The 20751-nt window shown below is 30.7% G+C and overlaps 1 protein-coding gene across 1 annotated transcript; it reads left to right on the top strand.

Moving 5' to 3' along the window:
• Positions 1-17844: 17844 nt before the first annotated feature.
• LOC122594225 lies at positions 17845-20751 on the top strand. Its single transcript, XM_043766694.1, has 4 exons — positions 17845-18758; positions 18875-18954; positions 19839-20103; positions 20298-20751. Exons 1-4 carry the CDS (start codon positions 17990-17992, stop codon positions 20555-20557), a joined length of 1374 nt encoding a protein of 457 aa, XP_043622629.1. The 5' UTR covers positions 17845-17989; the 3' UTR covers positions 20558-20751.

Genomic DNA, 20751 nt, shown 5'->3' with positions numbered 1-20751 from the left:
TATTTTCGATCAATAATGTCTCAAGAAAAACTTAATGGATTGACTATGATAGTTATTGACAACAAAAACATAGAGAATTGTGAAGAACTAATTAACCCATCTGATATAAAGAATGCTAGGAGAGCTTCATGGATCATCGGGTAAATAAGTAACTATTATAGTATGTAATTCTAAAATTATGATCTTATTATGCATATATAATTTTCTATTATAATGCTAATTATCGTTTATAAAAAAAGTTATTTATATATTTGAGAGTTAGGACATAATTTTCTTTGTTCGGCCAGGGTGTTAAAATTCTCAGGGCCGCCACTGTGAACGTATATTACGAGTAGAATATGAAATATGTATGACCATAAATTTTTTTAAAGGAAAATCCTAAATGAAGCCCTTTTAGGGCTTTAGTTAACATGCATAAAAATGTTGTACATTTTCATATCAAAAGCCTACCCCTGATTTTTATGTAACTGTACAACTAATTAATGCACCTTAACGAAAGTCCTTAGGGCTTCGTTTAGCAAAACCCTTTTTTTAAAAAGGTTAATTATCTCTTCAATTCTACCAATCTTTACAATCGAGAAGTAGTGGCCAATAGTAAATACAAATATGAAATATATATATATATATATATTTAAAGAAATCACTCCATTCATCTCAACTGATCGTACAATATTTGTTTATACATACAGCATTCATTCAATGTCTAATTTGTGTATAATTGTGACGTTGTTACAACCATCTAGTGCATCTTTTAAGAATTTGTTTGCATTCAAACACCAGAAAATATCCGATACGTTGAAAGAGTTCGGGTTCACTTTCAAAAGCAAGGACTCCAAAAAGAGGTTTGGAGAGACGTAAGGGCCAATAGTCATTTCGAGATCTCCCAAAAGTAATAAGATCAAACATGCTTTCTAGTTACCAACCCACCTATTTTCGCAAAAGGTTAATTAAGCAAGCTATTCGACTGCTTAACTTTCCAATTTTAGCATAAAAACGAGATGCTTTTTTTTTTTTAACATTATAAAAACGAGATACTACTTCATCGTTTCAATATGCGCATTGCATGTCATTTGTTATTTCTTTCATTAACATGCCTTTCGATATGATGATTCATTGAACAATAATCTATCAATTAAATAGAGGTTAGATAAATTCATAAGAATGTTTCTATAACATAGGGTCCGTTCTTTTTTTTTTTTTTTAACTTATTAATGTATAGATAATGTTTGTTTGTATTAAGGAAAAATTAAGTGACTCACAATTATTTTTGTTTATTAAATAAATAAAAAAATTTAACAAAACAGGGTCATACCCTCTATAACATATACACCTTTGAATTAACTTAACTTTTAAATGTATTCTAGACGAAATAGGTGTCCATTTAATTTATCGATCAATTTTATTTATTCAGAGAAAGAGAGAGAATATGATTTCTTATCACCTTGCTAAGTTGAGTGCAAAAGTATGATTACCCATAATTTTGATGTCTGCCGCTCCACTAATACTGATAAAAAAACAAATCTTATCTTTATTTACAGATAATTTCACTTTTCGCCCCTGGTGTTAATTACTTTCTGTTTAAAAGTCATAAAAAGTTTATCGTTTCATCATACTCCGTAGTTAATTACGTAGTTGTACTATAAAAATGCGTTTGTGACGGGTAAAATACTTTGTTCTAATGTGTTGAATCAAAACATTATTATGAGCAAACCTTGACGTATGTGTTTTTTTAACAACTAATTTGACCTGCTTAACATATTACTAAAGTATAATCGTGTCACGAGTGATATCACTTCCAACAGCAAAAGAGGAAATCCACCATAAATGAGAGTAAAATAAACTCCTAACCTTATATGTAAAACCCCATTTAATTAGATCTATACCCGGTCGTTAACCGAGATAAAAACAATAAAATATATTGATAAGCATACAAAACATGATTAACTTTATCTCATAAACTTAAACAAAATAATCTTACATTAAAATAGTCATTGGTATAAGATGACATTGTGAAATCTACAAAGAGATTTAAATTTAATTGTCCTAACCAGATCCTCCTTCGAGAGTTACACGAATTTAATCAGTTTGATATATATTAAAATTTTCAATGCTTGATCTTACCTCAATTTTGACTTGAAACCGACTTGAAAGATTGGGTTAGGGTGGTGAAATCTTGACCTGGTAACCCGCCAACTTGATTTTTTTTGGTTTGGATCAGGTTGACTTTTGGGGTTGATAAGTCAACCTGCCAACAAACTCATTTTATCCCACAACCAATTTGACTTAGAATCAACCCCTCAAGTGTCAACCCACCAACACACATGACACGGGATTAAACCGCCAACTCATTTAACTTGCCTACATATCTTTACTAACACATGTGACCTGAAATCAACTTACCAACCCACCTGAAATCAACATATTAATTAGATCGTTTCAGTAGAACTGACTCAGGTTCGAGTTGAAGTTACTGTCTTAAAAAATTTATAAGGTTAAGTTGGGGTAATAAAGTTTCAATCCGTCAACCGTATGCAAATCCGAAATAGGCTTACTGCAAAGTATATGATTGGTCTTAGTTTTAAATAATAAGTACCAATATACCATATTAAGTATCTACCTTATAGCTTTAATATTTATATTATTTATACATAATTATTCAATCTAACCTTTTTTTTTAAACATTCCACCATTAAATTTTAATCAAGTTTAAAATAGATGATTGACAAAGCTGGTCACCATTACCCCAGTTACCGCATATAGTACCGAACTAATATGTTTGTTTTGATATAAACATATGACATAAAGTTGGAAAAATATAAATTTATCTTGTATAGAAAGCTTTAAAAGCCCCAAGCTTTCACTGTTAAAATGATAGTGCTGTTTGGATATTCATTTGAGATCAAAAGTCTCAACCCGAAAAAAGCTCCTAAAGAACCCGAAAAAGGGTTTTTAAAATAAAAGTTTTGTGTAAAAAGGTTGAAATAAAAGTTTCAGCTCCTAACTACATCTCGAAGCTCCTAGACACAACCCTAACTTGAAAGTTTTATACCAAACATACCCTAAAACTTAGTTAAAGTTTTAAAGTTTATGTTTTCTATCTACACTAAAAAACATCATAAATACTAATGGAATCCTGTACAATATCTATCTTAATTAAAATGTTTTGTATTTATTAAAGCATCTAGATGCTACAACGTTTTTGTCATAAGCTTTTGCTACCTCCATCTATGTATCATTAACTAAGTTAACGTAAAGAAGAATTATTAACAAAAGTTGGTATATATTACTGTATATATGTAAATGTCCATAAGCAACTTACACGAAATGCACAGCTTCATCACTTACAATATTTGTTAAACTCTAAAAAGCAAGTTTATTAATGTGATGTATAAAAATAGTTACATTAAATATCATAAAAGATTTACCATAGTTAGATAACATAGTTGACTTTCAATTTAAATGGTAGAGATTAATTTGTGAGTTTATTTTCAATGGTTTAAATCAAAAGATAATCTTATTTTTTTTCTCTTTGTAATAGTAACCATATATATATATATATATATATAATTTATTGTTTCATATGCAACTTAAACTCGTGATCTCCCCATTAATAATGATATGATCATTGGGTGTCAAACCAAAACTATTCGACCGATCTATGTGTTGATTTCATCTAGCAGCCTTCTATCTCTTACCTTTCTGCCTTTAGAATATCTCTTCCTACTTCTTCATCTAGCTCTCTAACTGAGTGTCTTACTCCAACTTTCATTTCAGTTACTGATCGTCTATCCTCTCCCTTCCGGTCGATATTACTTGTACTATATTGTTAAGGGATAAGGAAGGTATATAAAGTACCTTATTGGATCGAGATTATAGGGCCAACATGTTTCTTAGTGATTTTCACTTTTCTTCCTTGCCAATTTGTACCAAGTACATCATTTTATAAAATAAAATGTCAATATTAATACGTAACAAATATAACATTAATTATAAAATAACACGACTTCTACCTATATATAAATCTGAAAAGTTGGTCTTAACTAATTAAATCATGACAAAAGAATTAAAATTTAAAAGGAATAAAAGCTATAATAATAACATCAATGATGTAGAATGCTGCCGTAAAAGTGTCCGGCTCAATTGAAAGATAAAAGCATTTTGGGGTTGAAAACGTATGATCGATAGACAATGGTGTAATTTGTCTCGACAATTAATTTGATAGTGTTCATGGTAAAGTCAAAGTCAGCTTTTCAAACTTTGTCTTATTAAACATCATTGATACTGATAATTTGATTCTTTAATTTGTGTTTTTTTTTCTTTTAAGTGAATTTCGATTAAAACTTAACAAATTGGAAACTATTACTATTCGAGAGATAATTGCGCGTTTAGTTCGCAAAATGTTTTTAGAGGTAATGGAATCTTTCAAAGGAATTGGAATTTGAAGGAATAGAATTTGACGAAATGTTTTTGATTTTTTGAAAATTCAAGTGATGTAAGAAATCAAAATTCCTTCCTCTATCCCCAAGGATTGGAGATTCCATCAAATGATGGAATGTTTACATTATTATGGAATGAGATTCCATTTTCTTTGAACAACCAAACGCGACCTTAGATTTCTATGACACCCTCAAACTCATTTAATTGTTAAAAATTAGGGTGCGTTTGGTTCATAGAATGTTGTGGGAAGGAATAGAATCTTTCAAGGAAATTGGAATTTGAAGGAATGGAATTTGACGGAATGTTTTTAATTTTTTGAAAATTCAGGTGATGGAAGGAATGAAATTCCTTCCTCCATCCCCAAGGAATGGAGATTCCATCAAATGATGGAATGTTTACATTCCTATGGAATGAGATTCCCTCTTCTTTGTGAAACCAAACGCACTAAGGAATGAAATTCAATTCCAATTCCATCAAATTCTGTGAACCAAACGCGACCTTAGTTTATGAATCTCATCCAATATATGGTCTTAAAGATTCTCTTTAATTTGGGTGTACAAACTTGCTAAATCCACACTTGCTAAAGGTAAAGTATAGATTAAAGATTAAAAATTACTAAGTGGCCATATGAACGAATTGGAAGTACAGTAACTACATACATCAACATGAGCTTTTTAAATTATTATTCGAAAATTTTGAACAAAGTAATCAATTTTTAAAACTTAAATTATGAAAGAGATTAAGTCAAAGAATCGGATTCTGTGGTAATATAATCTAATCCGCCAATTATGAAAGTAAAACATGGATTAGTGTTAGTCGTCCTTTTTTCTTGCGTAAAATTCATATAAAATTAGTAAACAGAAGATGACTAATTGTCACGCAAGATGATAAATGGAACCCAATGGTTGGATTATATGTTGACGTTATATCAAGTTTTATTCTAACTTTAGAACATCTTTGATCCTAATTAACATGCTATCACATTGAAAAATAAAATTACCACAATATATCCATTTCTTTTTTCTTCCAACCATCACACTGAAACTGATTTAATTCCAAATCAATAAAAATAATACGGGTATACGGTCTTTGACATATGATGAAACCGAAAACACCAAACTTGTTAGCTTACTCAACAACTTGTGAACAGTAAGGATTAAATGATCGAGTGTTTGTAAATGATCATGACTCCTTAATTAGTAGGTTTGTTGAGAAGAAAAGTGTAAAACAAAAATTTGTATGTTTATTTGTTCGATAAATCTGAACGTAATAATCTTACAATACTATTAAAGGAGATTAGTTGATGACTTATGCAAAGGGTATGTGTCAACCATTTAGGTTATCCAACTAGGAAAGAGTCTTCTATTTATGACATCATTTTTAGCCTAGAAAAAATGTTTGAAAATTATTTCAATTGTTGAAAGTCTTAATCTTCCTTTGTAAGATTTGTTGTAGCCTTTTTAATTTAAAATTATTTAGCTTCTCTTAGAAGCTTTACACTCATATTTATATTTAAATACAACCAAAGCTTACATATCTACCTCTATCTGCTTTTTCTTTCTTTCATTTTCTTCTATATATGTATTTTCTTTCTCCTTCTCTACTTATTTCATTATTCGTTTACATTAATAAAAATTTAACATAAAATTTGTTTTTTTTTCAGGATTCCAGATTATTTTTAACATAAAATTGAAACAGGATTCCAGATTAGTTCTATTTATTTCGTAGGTATTTTTTATGCATTTTGATTTTCTTTGATCTATTGTTTGTTGATCATGAATCTGTATATAGAAAAAAAAGATTACTTTCTTTCTCCTTTTCTATTTATTTCGTAGGTATGTTTTATGGAATTCAATTTTCTTTGATCTATTGTTTCTTGATGATGAATCTGTATATAGAAAAAACAATTTGTGATGCTCAAGCTTTAACTTTTTTTCATACCTATTTCTTGATTTTTTGGATTTTGGTTTTTTGTTTTACAGATAAGTAGATGCAGATGATATCAAAAGGTAATTTTAATACTTTGGGTATAATTGTTTTTTAATTTTCAAAAGAATTGAAGAATCGATGGTCTCTGTTGATACATTCTTGAATAACATCTTCTTTTTAGATTTTAGTTTATAGTAATACATTCAAATTGATAGATTTCTGATCTTTACATCATCAACAACAACAATTACATATTTCCGAGAGAATGGACTTTGTGTTGTAGGTTTTAACGTATGTTCCTTTCTCCAATACAAAATAATATGTCTGTTTAATGAAAGATTTGTGAATAATATCTTTCTTTATAGTTTTTTGTTTACAGTAATACATTCAAATTGATAGTTTTGTGATCTGCACATCATCAACAGCAACAATTACATATTGCCGAGATAATGGAGTTTGTGTTGTATGTATTAACGTAGGTTCCTTTCTCCAAAATAAAGAATAAAATGTATGTTTAATGATAGACTTTGGTTATTCATTGTTCACTTACTTGAATATTAGACTTTGCATTGTTTTAAATTGTCTACATAATCCACTTACAGAATCAAAGTGATGTCTTTGAAGAATGGTCTGTCCTTCGAGATGGTCTTCTTGGCGAGGCAAATGATGGCGAAGTAGACATTCCAATTCCTGCCGATTTACTTATTGATGGCATCGATGATAAGCTCCAAGTATACTATCAAAGGGAAGAGTCTAAGGTCAATGAGATGGTATGGAGAAAATGGATGGAGACAAACCAGCAACCTTCTAAAAAATAATGTCAACATTTTGTACCTTCTTGTACAACAATCATCAACTTAATTTGTTACTAATCTTGCACGTTCTTGATGGGCATGTATTATTCAAGTTTGTTGCTTATTAACTTTATTTAAAAGTACTACTTGTAAATGGTATGTACATGTATAAGTTTACAAATGTAATGGTATTATTACTGATCTTCTATTATTTCGTTTGGTTATGGCTTTCAATAGGATTTGGTTCAGTTGTTGTATTATTATTCAAATTAGGCTCGGTTTTGCTGCTTTACAAATTTAACTAAAAAAAAGGTGTAGTGGTCTCTTTGAAATACCTAAAAAGGGAACCCTAATTATGAAATACCTCAAAAAATTTTAAACTTCAAATCCGAATGTTCCGAATTATGAACCCTGATGCGAGGGCAAAAAATTAAAATATAACTGCATTGAAGTTTTATCCCAAATTTAGTGATTCGAGTTATTGACTTTTTAAATTTTATCTTGGAAACTCACATAACCAAACGTTTTGAAATAACCTTTATGATTTGATTAGGATCATTAGTAGGCTTCTTGCAGAAATTGTACTAATAAATCCAGATGTTTTTGAATTTTAAACTACCTCGAAGTTTTAAAGTAACTCCAACTTTTCACCTTAAGTCAAGTTACCATTGAATTAAAATTGGAACCTCATATCCAAATGTTCGGAATTATGAACCTTAAGATGACCCACCCAAAACTATTTTGTACATTTCTGGTTTTTTACCCCAACGTAGGTAGCCCATTTTGATGGCCTAATCTATTACTATTCTACTCTTATTTAGCCCAACATATTATTTATCTTTGTTTTTTTAACCCAAGTAATTAAATTGATAATATGTATGCAGTTATAATGAACTAAATGTAACAAAACATAAAACAAATTATTTTTTTCTAGAATAGGGTAAATTAAATTGATAATATATAAGCGTGTATGTTTCATAAAAAGTGATTAAGGATGTATGTGAACAGAAATTAGTAAACGTATAAATATGAACAGAAATATACATATCAGAAGAAACACAATAAATCGGAATTAAGATGTATGTGGCAGTTATATTAATGATGGGAATAGAGAAAGACTTGTTAGAAATACTATATAAACCGATACATTGGGTTCAATTCATCAACAAAATTACTTTTAAACTTGATTAGTCTTAAAAACATTTGAATTAACTTTCAACTTTTTGGGTAAAATATGTCAAAATTGTATGGTTGGACTGTGTCTCCAAATGATCGTACTTATTTGTTCAAGAGGAGGGACATGCGAAAGATGACGATTGAGAAGATGAAGAAGGTGTTGCAACAGGATGAAGATTTGCTAAGGGAGGTTTATCGAGGTTCTGAGGGGTAGATTTGATCCAGAGGTCGTAACATTGGATGATTTAGCAAAGAAGGTTATAGGTTGGATGTGGATGTCAACTCCACATATGGAAACAGGCCATTTGAAAATTTTTTGGGCGGATGGTAAACATAGATGGTTCCCTGCCAACAAAATTTTGGAGTCCACTGACATCGAATTGCTTGAGCAAATAACTCCGTCCTCTTTTATAACAATACGAAAGAAGTAAGAGAAGAAGCGTTGCGAGTATTTAGTCCAATTTGAACATGATTTGGGGGTAAGGATCGATGATTTGAAGGAAGGAGAAGACCGTGAAGGGGATGGAGGATATGCATCGGAGGGGATAAATGAGGAGGAGTTATGGGGTTATGAGTGGTAATATGTTTTGAATGTTTTTAACTTCTTATTTGCTATATGAACGGACATGTAATGTTATATTCGGGTTATGAAAATGAACATTGTTTTTGTCGTGATTATTGATTGATGTTTGTTAAATTTTCATTACATTTAAATGATTAATGTGTTGCTTATCTGCATTTGCGATGATAGATTTGTTGATTAGCATGTGTTATGCTTTGCATGGGTTGTCATGTTATTATTGCAGGTAATCAACTTCTTTTTTAGCCCAAAATACGTAGCCCATTTTTAGAATTAGTTTTACGGCCCATTTGCCTAATGATAACTCCATCTCCAAAAAACATTAGGGCTTATACATAATTATGTCAACAAACTTAAATATTTACACATGTGATTCATACTACATTGTACATACATAACATATTTTATATAAAGTATGCTGATGCAAAACCTAAACAAAATCATCAATCATACTTCCGATTCGTTCATATTTCTAAGGATACTTAATACTGCTTGTCCAACCATAACCACACATAGTCCAAACATACTTGAGACTTAACAAACATCTAAGTGTAGAGTTTTACCTTCCACATTGTCATCTGGATTGAATTGGAACCTGATCATGCCATCTTTTTCGACTCCTGTCATACTCATGAAGTAATTCCAATCCATGATCATAACCATGTCACTAACATCTCCTGTCTTCTTACCTTTTAAGGTTGGCGCCAAATGAAATGGGAAGAAACTTTCAGCAAAGTGAAGAACACCAGACTCGTATTGAAATAGCTTATGCTTTTGAACAAAGGCCCTTGACATCACCTACAAAAAAAGATAATCAATGTTAATACCTAACACCAAAATATAACTTAGGTAGTATGATCACTTCTCCATTGTATGAGGCTAAGTATGATAACTTGGTTATATTTATTTATATACATGAAGAAAACATATTTTTTTTACCAATTCATTCTTTGCAACACTATGATGAAGAATTCTCCGAAAACAGTATGAGGCATGAGATGAGTGTGCAATATGAACATATCTACATTTGTGGTACTTTGTTTCAGGTTTCGCTTCATCGTCTGAAGAAGATGGGCACTGAATATCATTATTAAACACTACACTAGAAACAAATAAATACGTCAACCTGATTAACAAATTACCTGTCAGTAATTGACTTTTTAATTTTATGAAAACAATTCTATTACCTACAACATCATCCTGTATAAGACTTCCATCAGATCGAAACACTTCTACCTGGAATGTTAAGTCCAAATTTTGGCTAAACTTTAACACATTACCTGGACGAATATTATTCTTTGAACAGAAATTCCTCCACCCCACGTCATTAAAACCACATGCAATCTTTCCATTCCTACCATCGAATTCATAAGATCGATACAAAACAATTACTTTCCCAATATACTTTCTGCCAAAAACAACAGTGGTATCTTGCCAGTCATGATCCACATTTCTGTTCAATGTAGACAACAGGCATGTTGAAAGCACCTATAATCAAAAACAAATAATCAAAACTTACCTACAGTATATTGATATAAAAATCACGTGTCTCCAAAAGTAATAAACATAGTCATTTACAAAATTACGTACCACTTGATCAAATGTATGTTCAGTTGCAACAACTAACTGACTTTTAACAGGTGAATCACTAGCGTGCATCATTCTACAATACTCTAGACCACCCTTACAGTAAACTTGAACACCAAATGTATACTTCTCTTTCCAAGTAAAACACAAAGTAGAAAAATCTTGATATGGATATGTCTTCACAAACTTATTCCAAGCACTACCATAAAGAAAGCAAATCCCATCTTCCAAACATGAAGCATGAACCTTATGTGTCTTGCCCCTACCATCTATTAATGTCATGGTAAAGGTACTTGACTTTGGCAGCACATTACCAACAATATTCGATATGACCTAAAAACACATAATCAAAATGATATTTTGGAAAAGAAAACATACATATATTGGAATCAGAAAATCATATTTTAAATGTATATTTGTAGAAAGGACTAACCAGGTGCTTTAGTAACAACTTATTGTCTCCACATTTCACAAGAAATTCGAATTCAAACTCCAGCTATTGATGAAAGTCAAATAAACCAAAAAGTTATTAATCTGAATATACTAATAATAGAAACATAGAGGACAAAGACGCATATACTTTTGGATGTATGTATGTGTGTTTGTCTGTGTGTGTAATATAAAAGATAGTGGTAAACCTAGGATGGTTAAACAACCACACATACAAATATCGAATCAATAGCTTTTATTGGAAGAATATAGAAAAAAGTATGGTCCCCAAATTGGTATACGAAAACAACATAATGAAATTAAAAATTATACCCCTGTCCCCTAAAAGAAACTTAGAAGGAACATTATTTCCAAACCTTAACAGACACATGCTCCCAAAACTGGCCTCAAACCCTTTAAATAATAAAACCCTAACATCACAAAGAAACACATGTATTTCAGAGCATGAGTACTACATATTCAATAATCAATTAATGAAGCAAATTAAAGAACAAAAAATACAAAAAAAACTAACCTTTCCAGCCATCATCAGTGTTCTTTGATCTAAAATGGATAACACTTTGATCGGAAGTGAGAGTAGTTGCTTAGTGTTTCTGTGGTGGGCGAGATTATTAGTTAAAGCCGTGTTTGGTCAAGTGGATTAAATATCCACTTGAAATTAACAAATACATAGTGTACAAAGAGACTAACTTGTATTTGCTTTATATTTTTTTTTTAGTATTTGTATTCTACATATTTTATGTAGCCCATTTATTATGCTAATTTTTTTTTTTTAACCCAACATGAGTTATAGTGATAGAATTTATATGCATATTTTCTTATGGTTTATGGAATTATTTTGAATAGCAACAATTAAGTAGAGCAACATCATATATGTTAGTCTCTTTGGTTTTCTCAAACATTAAGTCACTTTCTAGGATTTATATAAATTTACATGATTTGAAGATTTGTGTTAAGTCATGTTGTGGTTGGTTTCAAACAAGATACATGATGGACGTTTAGATAGAAACAATTGTTTTATAGTCATACAACTTATATGCAAATTTTCTTATGGTTTATGGAATTATTTTCAATAGTAACAATTAAATAGACCAACAACTTTATAGTCCATCTGTTTGGTTTTCTCAAACATTTAGTCATCTTTCTAGGATTTATATAAAATACATGATTTGAAGATTAGTGTAATGTCATGTTGTGTATAAGACCTGATAATAAAATTACATGTTTTGAAGATTACTGATAATAATCTTTTGCAGAAACCTGATATACATGACATGTTGTAATAGACCTAAAGCGTTTGGGCCCTATAAAATTCTATGTATGAGGCTTCAAATACACTTTAGAGTTTTATGGATTAACACACATAGATTGCAACACTTACCATTATCCGAAATTACATGTAATGTGTTGCTGTAAAATTGTTCAGAACTAACAACATATTAATATTCTGCATTACAAATTTCTTCAATACGTTACTTCAGATAAACCACACTTATGTTACACATCCAGATTAGAGAGAAATATCCTTACATACTGAGGAACATAATCAACATACTTCAAGATAAACGTGGCCACCAACAACTGATCTTTCTTTGTTTATTCCAAATTTTATAGAATCGCCAACAATAAAACCAGTGGATTGCATAAACACTGGCCAATCAAACTTGATCTTAACATGTGAAAAATCACCGGGTCTGCGAGCATCAATCTTTTTAACGAGATCTCTTTTGAACTTCATGTGACCAAAAACTAAATTAACTCCATTATATTCATACACCTTATGCTCACGAACAAAAGAAGCTGGCACTGTCTGCAATATTTAAAAGTTTATATATCAATTACATACACATCTTATAATCATTTATTAAAACAATTTGCGAGAGATTAGTACCACAATAGCAAAATAAATAACCCTAAATTTACATACCACTTCTTTGTGAGTCATACAACTTTCAAGAAACTTGTGCAAGAAAAACGGACGCTTTAATTTTGTATGATTATGTTTTTTTATTATGCACTGATGGAAGATTTGAGAATCATATGTTTTATCATTAATCTTTGCCTCATTCCACTTTTTCTTTATTTGCAGGTCCTCAAACACTAAAACAGTTTACACAGGTTAATGTTTGAAAATCTAACGATCAAAATATATAACTTTAAAAATTAGTGACCAAAATAATAAACTTACATGCATCAACGATGAAACCTACTCCAATATTGTTTTGATTAAAAACATCAAACAAATACTTCTCTTGTCCACAACTTGTCAACATCATCGTGTATCCCGCATCCACACCATTAACCATCATTAAGTTAGTCCATTGAGACCCATAAAAACCAACCGCACGCCATTCATTATTTTGCTGGTTATTTGGATGAAGCTTATACATAACCTTCACTCTTTCATCCTGCAGAGGTCCAATTATTTCCACATCCTTATCAGGTTTGAAGTCAGATTCCTCATTCAACTCACTCAAAATTAAAGATGGAAAGCACTGTGAAGATATCATAAATATAACATATCAGTCAAAGACCACCAACTATATTTGTTTAAATGTACTTGTCATTAAGTAAATGAAAAAAATAAAATCAAACAGTAATCTGACCTCTTGGTTAATTGTTGTAGAAGAAACTTTGATCAAACATCTTTTAGCCACCCAGTTACCGTCGAATATATCCCTCATCAACTCGATACCCAAAGAATTGAAACATATAACCTCAAACACTTTCTTATCAACCTTTTTAAAGAACATCTTAGTAATTCCTAATTCCCCAACATCATTCAATGAAATAAACTGCTTCCAAGACCAATATCCAATTTTCAAAATACCAGAACCCATATCATAAACAAAAACTACGTGTTTACGCCCTCTAAAATCAATCAAAGTGATTTTGTTGGAATTATCCAGTATTTCGTTCTTGAAAATTCTGGGCATTATCTATATGAAAAATTACCAAAACTTAACTCAAATAGATATAACATATTTTCTTACAAGATAGAAATTTAGTTATATGGCAACTTACCAGAAATTCTTTGTAAGTTCCATCTTTTGGAACATCAACAAGTATCTGAAATTTTACCTGTACAGATTTATAAATTATTTTAAAACCGAATTATAATATAACCTATGTATTTCACATCAAACATTTTTAAACTAATTCATTCTTTTTAAAACAAAAAAAATATAATATTTTAAACTTTATTCAAACACATGAAATTGTATATTATAAAACACTAATGGTCCCTAAAAGTTAGATATTGTATTAAATCATAAAACATATACGGCCCAATATTTCATAAATTATCTTAATCTAATGAAGTATTGTAATTTAAAATATCGCAAACCCTAATTTAGAATAACCCCCAAACATATTTTACTAAATTAATCTGATAAACAAATTTCAAGCAATTGGATCATGTCTAAGTAAAGTAAAATAATAACAAATTCATTAAGAATAAATCGACACTTACCATTCGAGGCTTGAAATATGCGGTAGCTAATGTTTTCCCCATTTCTGATATGATTAATTAAAAAAACGTAACTGTAAATCCTACACGAGTAACTAACATATACGGCATAAGGGTTTAACTATATTATATTGTCAACTTCACCCCCTTTAAAATATAAAAGTGTATATCAAACTTAACTTCTAATAGTAATATTAGTAACTTTCATAAATAGAATAATTTGACTTTGAACAAAAAAAAATTTTTATATAATCCAAATTAGTAAAATAAAGTGATATATAATTGATGAAATTGGTTTTATACATATGCATACACAATTTTTAGTGTCAAAAGAAATTTATATAAGCTCTACGTATTATCCGTGTTTCTAAACAAATCTAACACAATACAGCTCATATTGAAAAACTGACTAAACAATACTGTTAAAATTTAGTTACATTGTAACTAAACCTGAGGCTCCGCTAAAAGTATGGATTACAAACTCATCTGCTTATATCCTTTAGTACAATTACTATATATTATATTACAAATTGTTTTGGCTGATTTTCTTTCACAACTCATTGGTTGTTGCAAAAACTTAAACTTATCAAATGGAATTACAAAAAATACATAAAATCGATCTATGTTTATCAAATTTAATCGAAAAAAATCGTTGTATACGTATCCATATTCAATTTTTACAACATTTTTGTTACATTTTAAGTTATAAGTTACCTTATCATTTTTTTATTTTGCATTTTTTTTTCATTATTCTAAAATTTATAACATCTTATTTGTCTAAATGGTAAAACATTTAAAATTTTATTTTTTTAAACAAATCATGAAAATAACCAATACATGTAACTAATGAAATTTACTTTGTACGTCGTTACATAAATATATAACATCAAAAAAAATTTATACAATGACTATAAATTGACCGTGTTTCTACACGGCTTTAAAACTAAATTTATTCAACAACATATATAAAGTGTATATATATATATATAGATAAATAAGTATAAATAGGATTCCCAAAACTTTTGTAAACTAAATTTATTCAACAACATATAAATTTTAATTAACATGTATACATCGTATTTTTCTATGTCTCTAAATTTTGAATAATTCTTTGTAAGTATGTGACAAAGATAATAGCAACAAAGAACTTCATAAGCAAAAAAAAATTAAAAAACAAACAAACAAAAAAAACAGTAAAAACTGTGAATGATGATTGATTAGAAAGATAACAAATAATTTTTAAAAAAAATTTGTATATATGAAATTCATCCTCTGCTACTTCTCATCACTCTTTCACAAGTCTTTTGCGTACTCTAGCATTATAAATGTGTTGATCGATGTAGATAAAAAGAATAATTGTTACAAAACATAGTTATTATATATGTTTAGGATTTAGGATAAGGTTATAGTTGTTAAACTTTTACAATATGATTTTTTTTTTACATTTTAAGTTATAAGGTACCTTATCATTTCTTAAGTTATAACCAATACATGTAATTAATGAATTTTTTTTGTCCGTCGTTAGATAAATTTGTAGCGTCAACAAAATTTTATATCAATGTTTATCAATTGACCGTGTTTCTACACGGGTTTAAAGCTAGTTAGTTTTCCTATAAGACGACACATTGCCACATTTGTATGCACATTGCACACAGTCGGTTGGTATGACCGCTCAGACCGGTAATTTCATGAAACCAGATTCAATTACTACTTGGAAATGATCTAGATCAAACCGGATCAAAAAGGCTGAACTGGACTACGTTTAAAGCATGTTTGACCGGTCAAAGCTGGTCAATTCTTTTTCAATATAAGTTTTTGGTAACTATTAGATAAAAAAAAAAGAATAAAACCTTACTTGAATGTATTTAATTAACTTTTGAAACATGTATTACAACTTGTTTAGCGATGTAGTTTGTAAGTTAAAATTAGTTTAATATTACTCCTACCAGTTCAATGTGTGGTATTTTTCATAACATTGTATCATTGTATGCAAAAAACTGAAACCAATGTAGTCATGTTATATGGTTTTTGTTTGATGGCCATAATTCAGTGTGTGATGCTCAGGGACTTAATAATTATCACTTGTTATTAACACATTATACTTTTATGATGAAAAACTGATGTTTAGATATTAGAATACATCTATCATATATATGGTGAGATTTTTGACTTTTCTATGACGGAGATCCCTTATTTAAATTATACGGGTGATAACATTTTGGGTTTAGGTCAAGAGTTTGCTACATTTCTAGGCCCATTAGATATTGGATAGTATAGTAGAGGTTGAGTTTGAAGGCGCCACATTATGTTGGATACTTGGGCTTGTTATAAAAAGTCCAAGAAGATAGAAAGGCTATTGCATTTCTGTTTTTTAAGGCTATTATCACTAATTGTCCTTGTGATTGGTCATTTTTCAATTTTAACATCGGTGCTATTACAAATAGTGTTCAGCCCAGTTAGTTATAGACACTTTCTGTTTTACTCAAGTTGTTTAAGTTTGATCCTCAATGTTTGAGATTTTCCCTCTGAATACTTGTAACGGTTCATGGTTAAAATCTCGTTGTCTAGGATACGTGCCAGGCTTCAACATTATATGATGAGGTTTCCGTGATGTCGTATTCGTAGTGAATGTTCAGGAAAAAAAAAACATCGGTGGTATTTATTTATATATCAAGCTCATGACGATGATGCGATTGCTTGGAAACCTGCTCCCAACCCCCACATGGGCGTTATACCTTGTTAAGACTATGAAGAAAACGGATAACGGACACGGAAGTTCCTTATAGTCGTGTACTCATATGAATAACACCAGCTACAAAACATTACTAATAACAATCCAGATTTCACATACATGTCATGTCATATTACTCTTTTCACTATATCTTTGACACATGAGTTTTAACTGCTTTTTATCACTGTGGTCCTTGAAGACCTAATAATTCAACTTGCTAGAAGCTGCAGTAATTTAAAATGAAATGCCAACTTTATGTTCAATCTCAGTGCGTTTTTATATTATTAAAGAAGATTTAGAAAGGTACAACCAATTAATATTATAAAGACTTGCTTCTATTAAAGTTATATTATTTTGGAACATTTATTATTACGAGTATTGTTTTTGATATTGTTTAAGAATAAACAAAGAGTCAAAAACTATGCATGGATGATGAACTTTCGCGGAAACTTCCCCATTAGATGTGAATCATGCCTATCTTCACATTATTCTTTGGGTGATATCTTTTTTTTTCTTCATTGTTTCCTCCGTCTCTCATAATTTTTCTAAATTTAACAACTAATTAAAATACATATTAAAAAAGTTACAAATATTATTTTATAAGATAAGATATGAGGTATGTTTGACAAACCATTTAAAATGTCATTTTGGTTCCATCATTCATAGTAAAAGAATGAGTTTCATGCTACAATGAGGTATGTGTTTTTCTGTATGGATCAATATCATGTTTCATTTTCAATCTTTAACTAGCTAGATTTCTATAATCTTGAAATATATATCACATTACATGCCATGTGTTGACTTAATATCTAAAAAAAAGTTGTGGCTAGCTAGACATGGTTGTAAAAGAGCTAGAAAATGATACCGATACAAACATTGTGGAAATAGAAGTTGCAGGAGGATCGTCTACACGATCTCAACATCCCGAGATTCGGCCTTTTAGGACTCATTATCCAGGTCTAGTTAGACTAAAATCATATATATTTGATGGATATGGAAATTATAGTGATAAAGAATGGGACTTAGTTGAAGGCAGTGGGAAAAAGTTCTGTTGGTATCATGTTGAACTTCCTAAAGGAAACCAAAAGCTTTCTCAATCTGCACAATATTTAATCGACGTTCTTTGTCCGCCATTAAAGTTGCAAGATATTCTTGCTTTAGTTAGTAACGGGCCGTATTGTGCTCATGTAGATGGTGCACTTGTGTTTCGGGTCAACTCACCTGGCCCAGCAGCTAGCAAGTTTACATTTAGATTGGCTGCTAGAGTTACTGAGAATTCGGTGATTACTGTTTCATTAGGGAGGGTGCCTAGATTGGGATTTTCGCCTGTGGGTCAGTCTCTGCTTAGTGAGATTCCGAGTGTTGAGAGCCCGAGTCCAAGATTTGGTAGCAATGAGACAGTGGATAGGGGTGGCATTGTGATCAAAGAACATGTTCTTGAATTCTTGTTGACTATGAATCATTCCGAAGAGGCTGATAATCCTGTTCCTAGATCTGTTTCAAATCTTGTTGTTCATGTTATCGATACACATGTAGATCATCTTGAAGATGTTGTTACTAAACTTGAGATTGAGCTTGATTCAGTTGAAGTTGATCTGGATAAAGGTAACGCGTATTTTATGTGTCTATGACTATTCTAATTGGATTGCCATTCATAGGTTCATCTAGTCAAATATTTGTGTTTCTACTTGTGTTAAATTGGGAAATTTCCAAATTTTCAGGTGGATTTTCTTTGAAGAGACAATTATTGGATGACAGAAGATTTCCAAAAATGCATCTAGACTTGCAACGCCTTTTGCAGGTAAGTCATGCCATTTTAAAATCCTTTCATCTTCCAAGCAGCGCCATATTTGACTTTTGAATCTCAAGCTCATAGCTTGGAAATAGATGAGGGTTACTATGTTAAGTTACAGAAAAAGAATCTGCTCAAAACGGTTTATCCAAGTCAACCAACCAACCATGGCATGTATAAATCTCAAAGGTTCTAGGTTTGACTTTACAAGTTAACAAAACTGCATAAGTTTTGCAACACATTTTCTAGAAAGTTATCTAGAAGTGGTAGAATGAGAGGGTTGGGTAATGGGTCAAACTGGGTAATATTTATGTTGGTCAAAACAGCCAGGTGGGATTGGGTATAGTTACGGGTCAAATTGCATAACTTTTTGCTTCAGTCAAAACAGGGCAAACAGGGTTGGGTTGAGCTACAACACTTCTTAACTCTGATGTCATAGCAGATAATTGATTTCTAACCATCACCATAGTTGCCTAGTGATCAGGCATCCTAATGTCCTTACAATAGCTATTAGTTTTGACTTCGAATTTCCTTGGGTAGACATCTTAGCATGGCCCGGAATGGTCATGAAATTATCTTGGGGTTAGGCCACGCACGTTTGAGAATCAAAAACTCACACTTTTCTTTTACCTGTTTGCTTAATTCTTCAAATATGATTATAAAAGTTTTATTACTTCAATAATAACCTCATTTCCCAATAATAACATGATTTAGAAGGTCTCATGCATATAAACATATATATTCAAGGCAAGCTTCGACCCATTCTTTGTAAGCTGTTTTTTTCCCATTTGACCTTTTAAAGATATATCATAACCAAATTGACCCATTCATAAGTAAAGGCTTGAAAATTTCGCCTCTGGAACCTTTCCAATCTTGTCTTTATATAATTGCAGGTGATTACTCATGGGGAACAAGTGTTCCCGAGAGTGAAAGAAAAGTGTTCAGCAAAAGATTGGTTTAAAAACGAAGACATAAATTCACTTGAAGAGTTAATTGGGCGGCTGAAAAGACTAAAGGACAATGTTGGTTTCATAAGCAATCGTATCACAGCCGTCCAGGCTGGTCTTGATAGTTGGCAGGCTGAACAAATTAACCGCAAACTATACTATCTATCTTTTCTCTCCATCATATTCCTTCCTCTATCAATCATCACAGGAGGTAACATTCCTCTTTCAAGCTCCCCTATTGACGTCTCCATATACCATAAGAAACTATATATATGTACTTTTAGCCATGTACGATAAGAAAAACTTAGTTACATTCAATAAACGTGGCGCAATTCTATAAATATTTGAATTCAATATGCAACATTTTCACCTAAGTTGATGATTGACATTGAAAACTTTTGACAGTGTTTGGGATGAACGTGGGAGGCGTGCCTTGGACACAACAAAGAGATCCGAAGCTGAAAAATGGTTTCAGAAACGTAATGTTAGTTTGTGTGACGACATTAGTTCTTGTTCTGTTATGCTTCCTATTTCCATTTCTTTATAGACGAATAACCGGCTGGAGAAGACAAAGAGTTTTAAAAAGAAATTGGTCAAGTAACCGAAAATCCTTCCTTAAACGGACCTTTAATGATGCAGAAAGAGGAGGCTACCTTCGGCTTTGAGGACAAGTATTTGTATAATTTATTTTTCTTGGATGGACTTTTTTCGGCCCAACCTCCCACAATTTCTACTTCCGCTAAGAATTATTTTTTTTGTGCATCTTTTCTTTCCAATTTCAATTGAATTTGTTCAAAAAAATTTCATTGATCTATATTTGTTAATTCCATAAATTGGATGGCAAGCTAATATTAATGAA

This window comes from Erigeron canadensis, chromosome 3, assembly GCF_010389155.1.
Source record: "Erigeron canadensis isolate Cc75 chromosome 3, C_canadensis_v1, whole genome shotgun sequence".
Lineage (NCBI taxonomy): Eukaryota > Viridiplantae > Streptophyta > Magnoliopsida > Asterales > Asteraceae > Erigeron > Erigeron canadensis.
The sequence above is the reverse complement of the archived record's forward strand: the minus strand, read 5'-3'. Positions and strand labels throughout refer to the sequence as shown.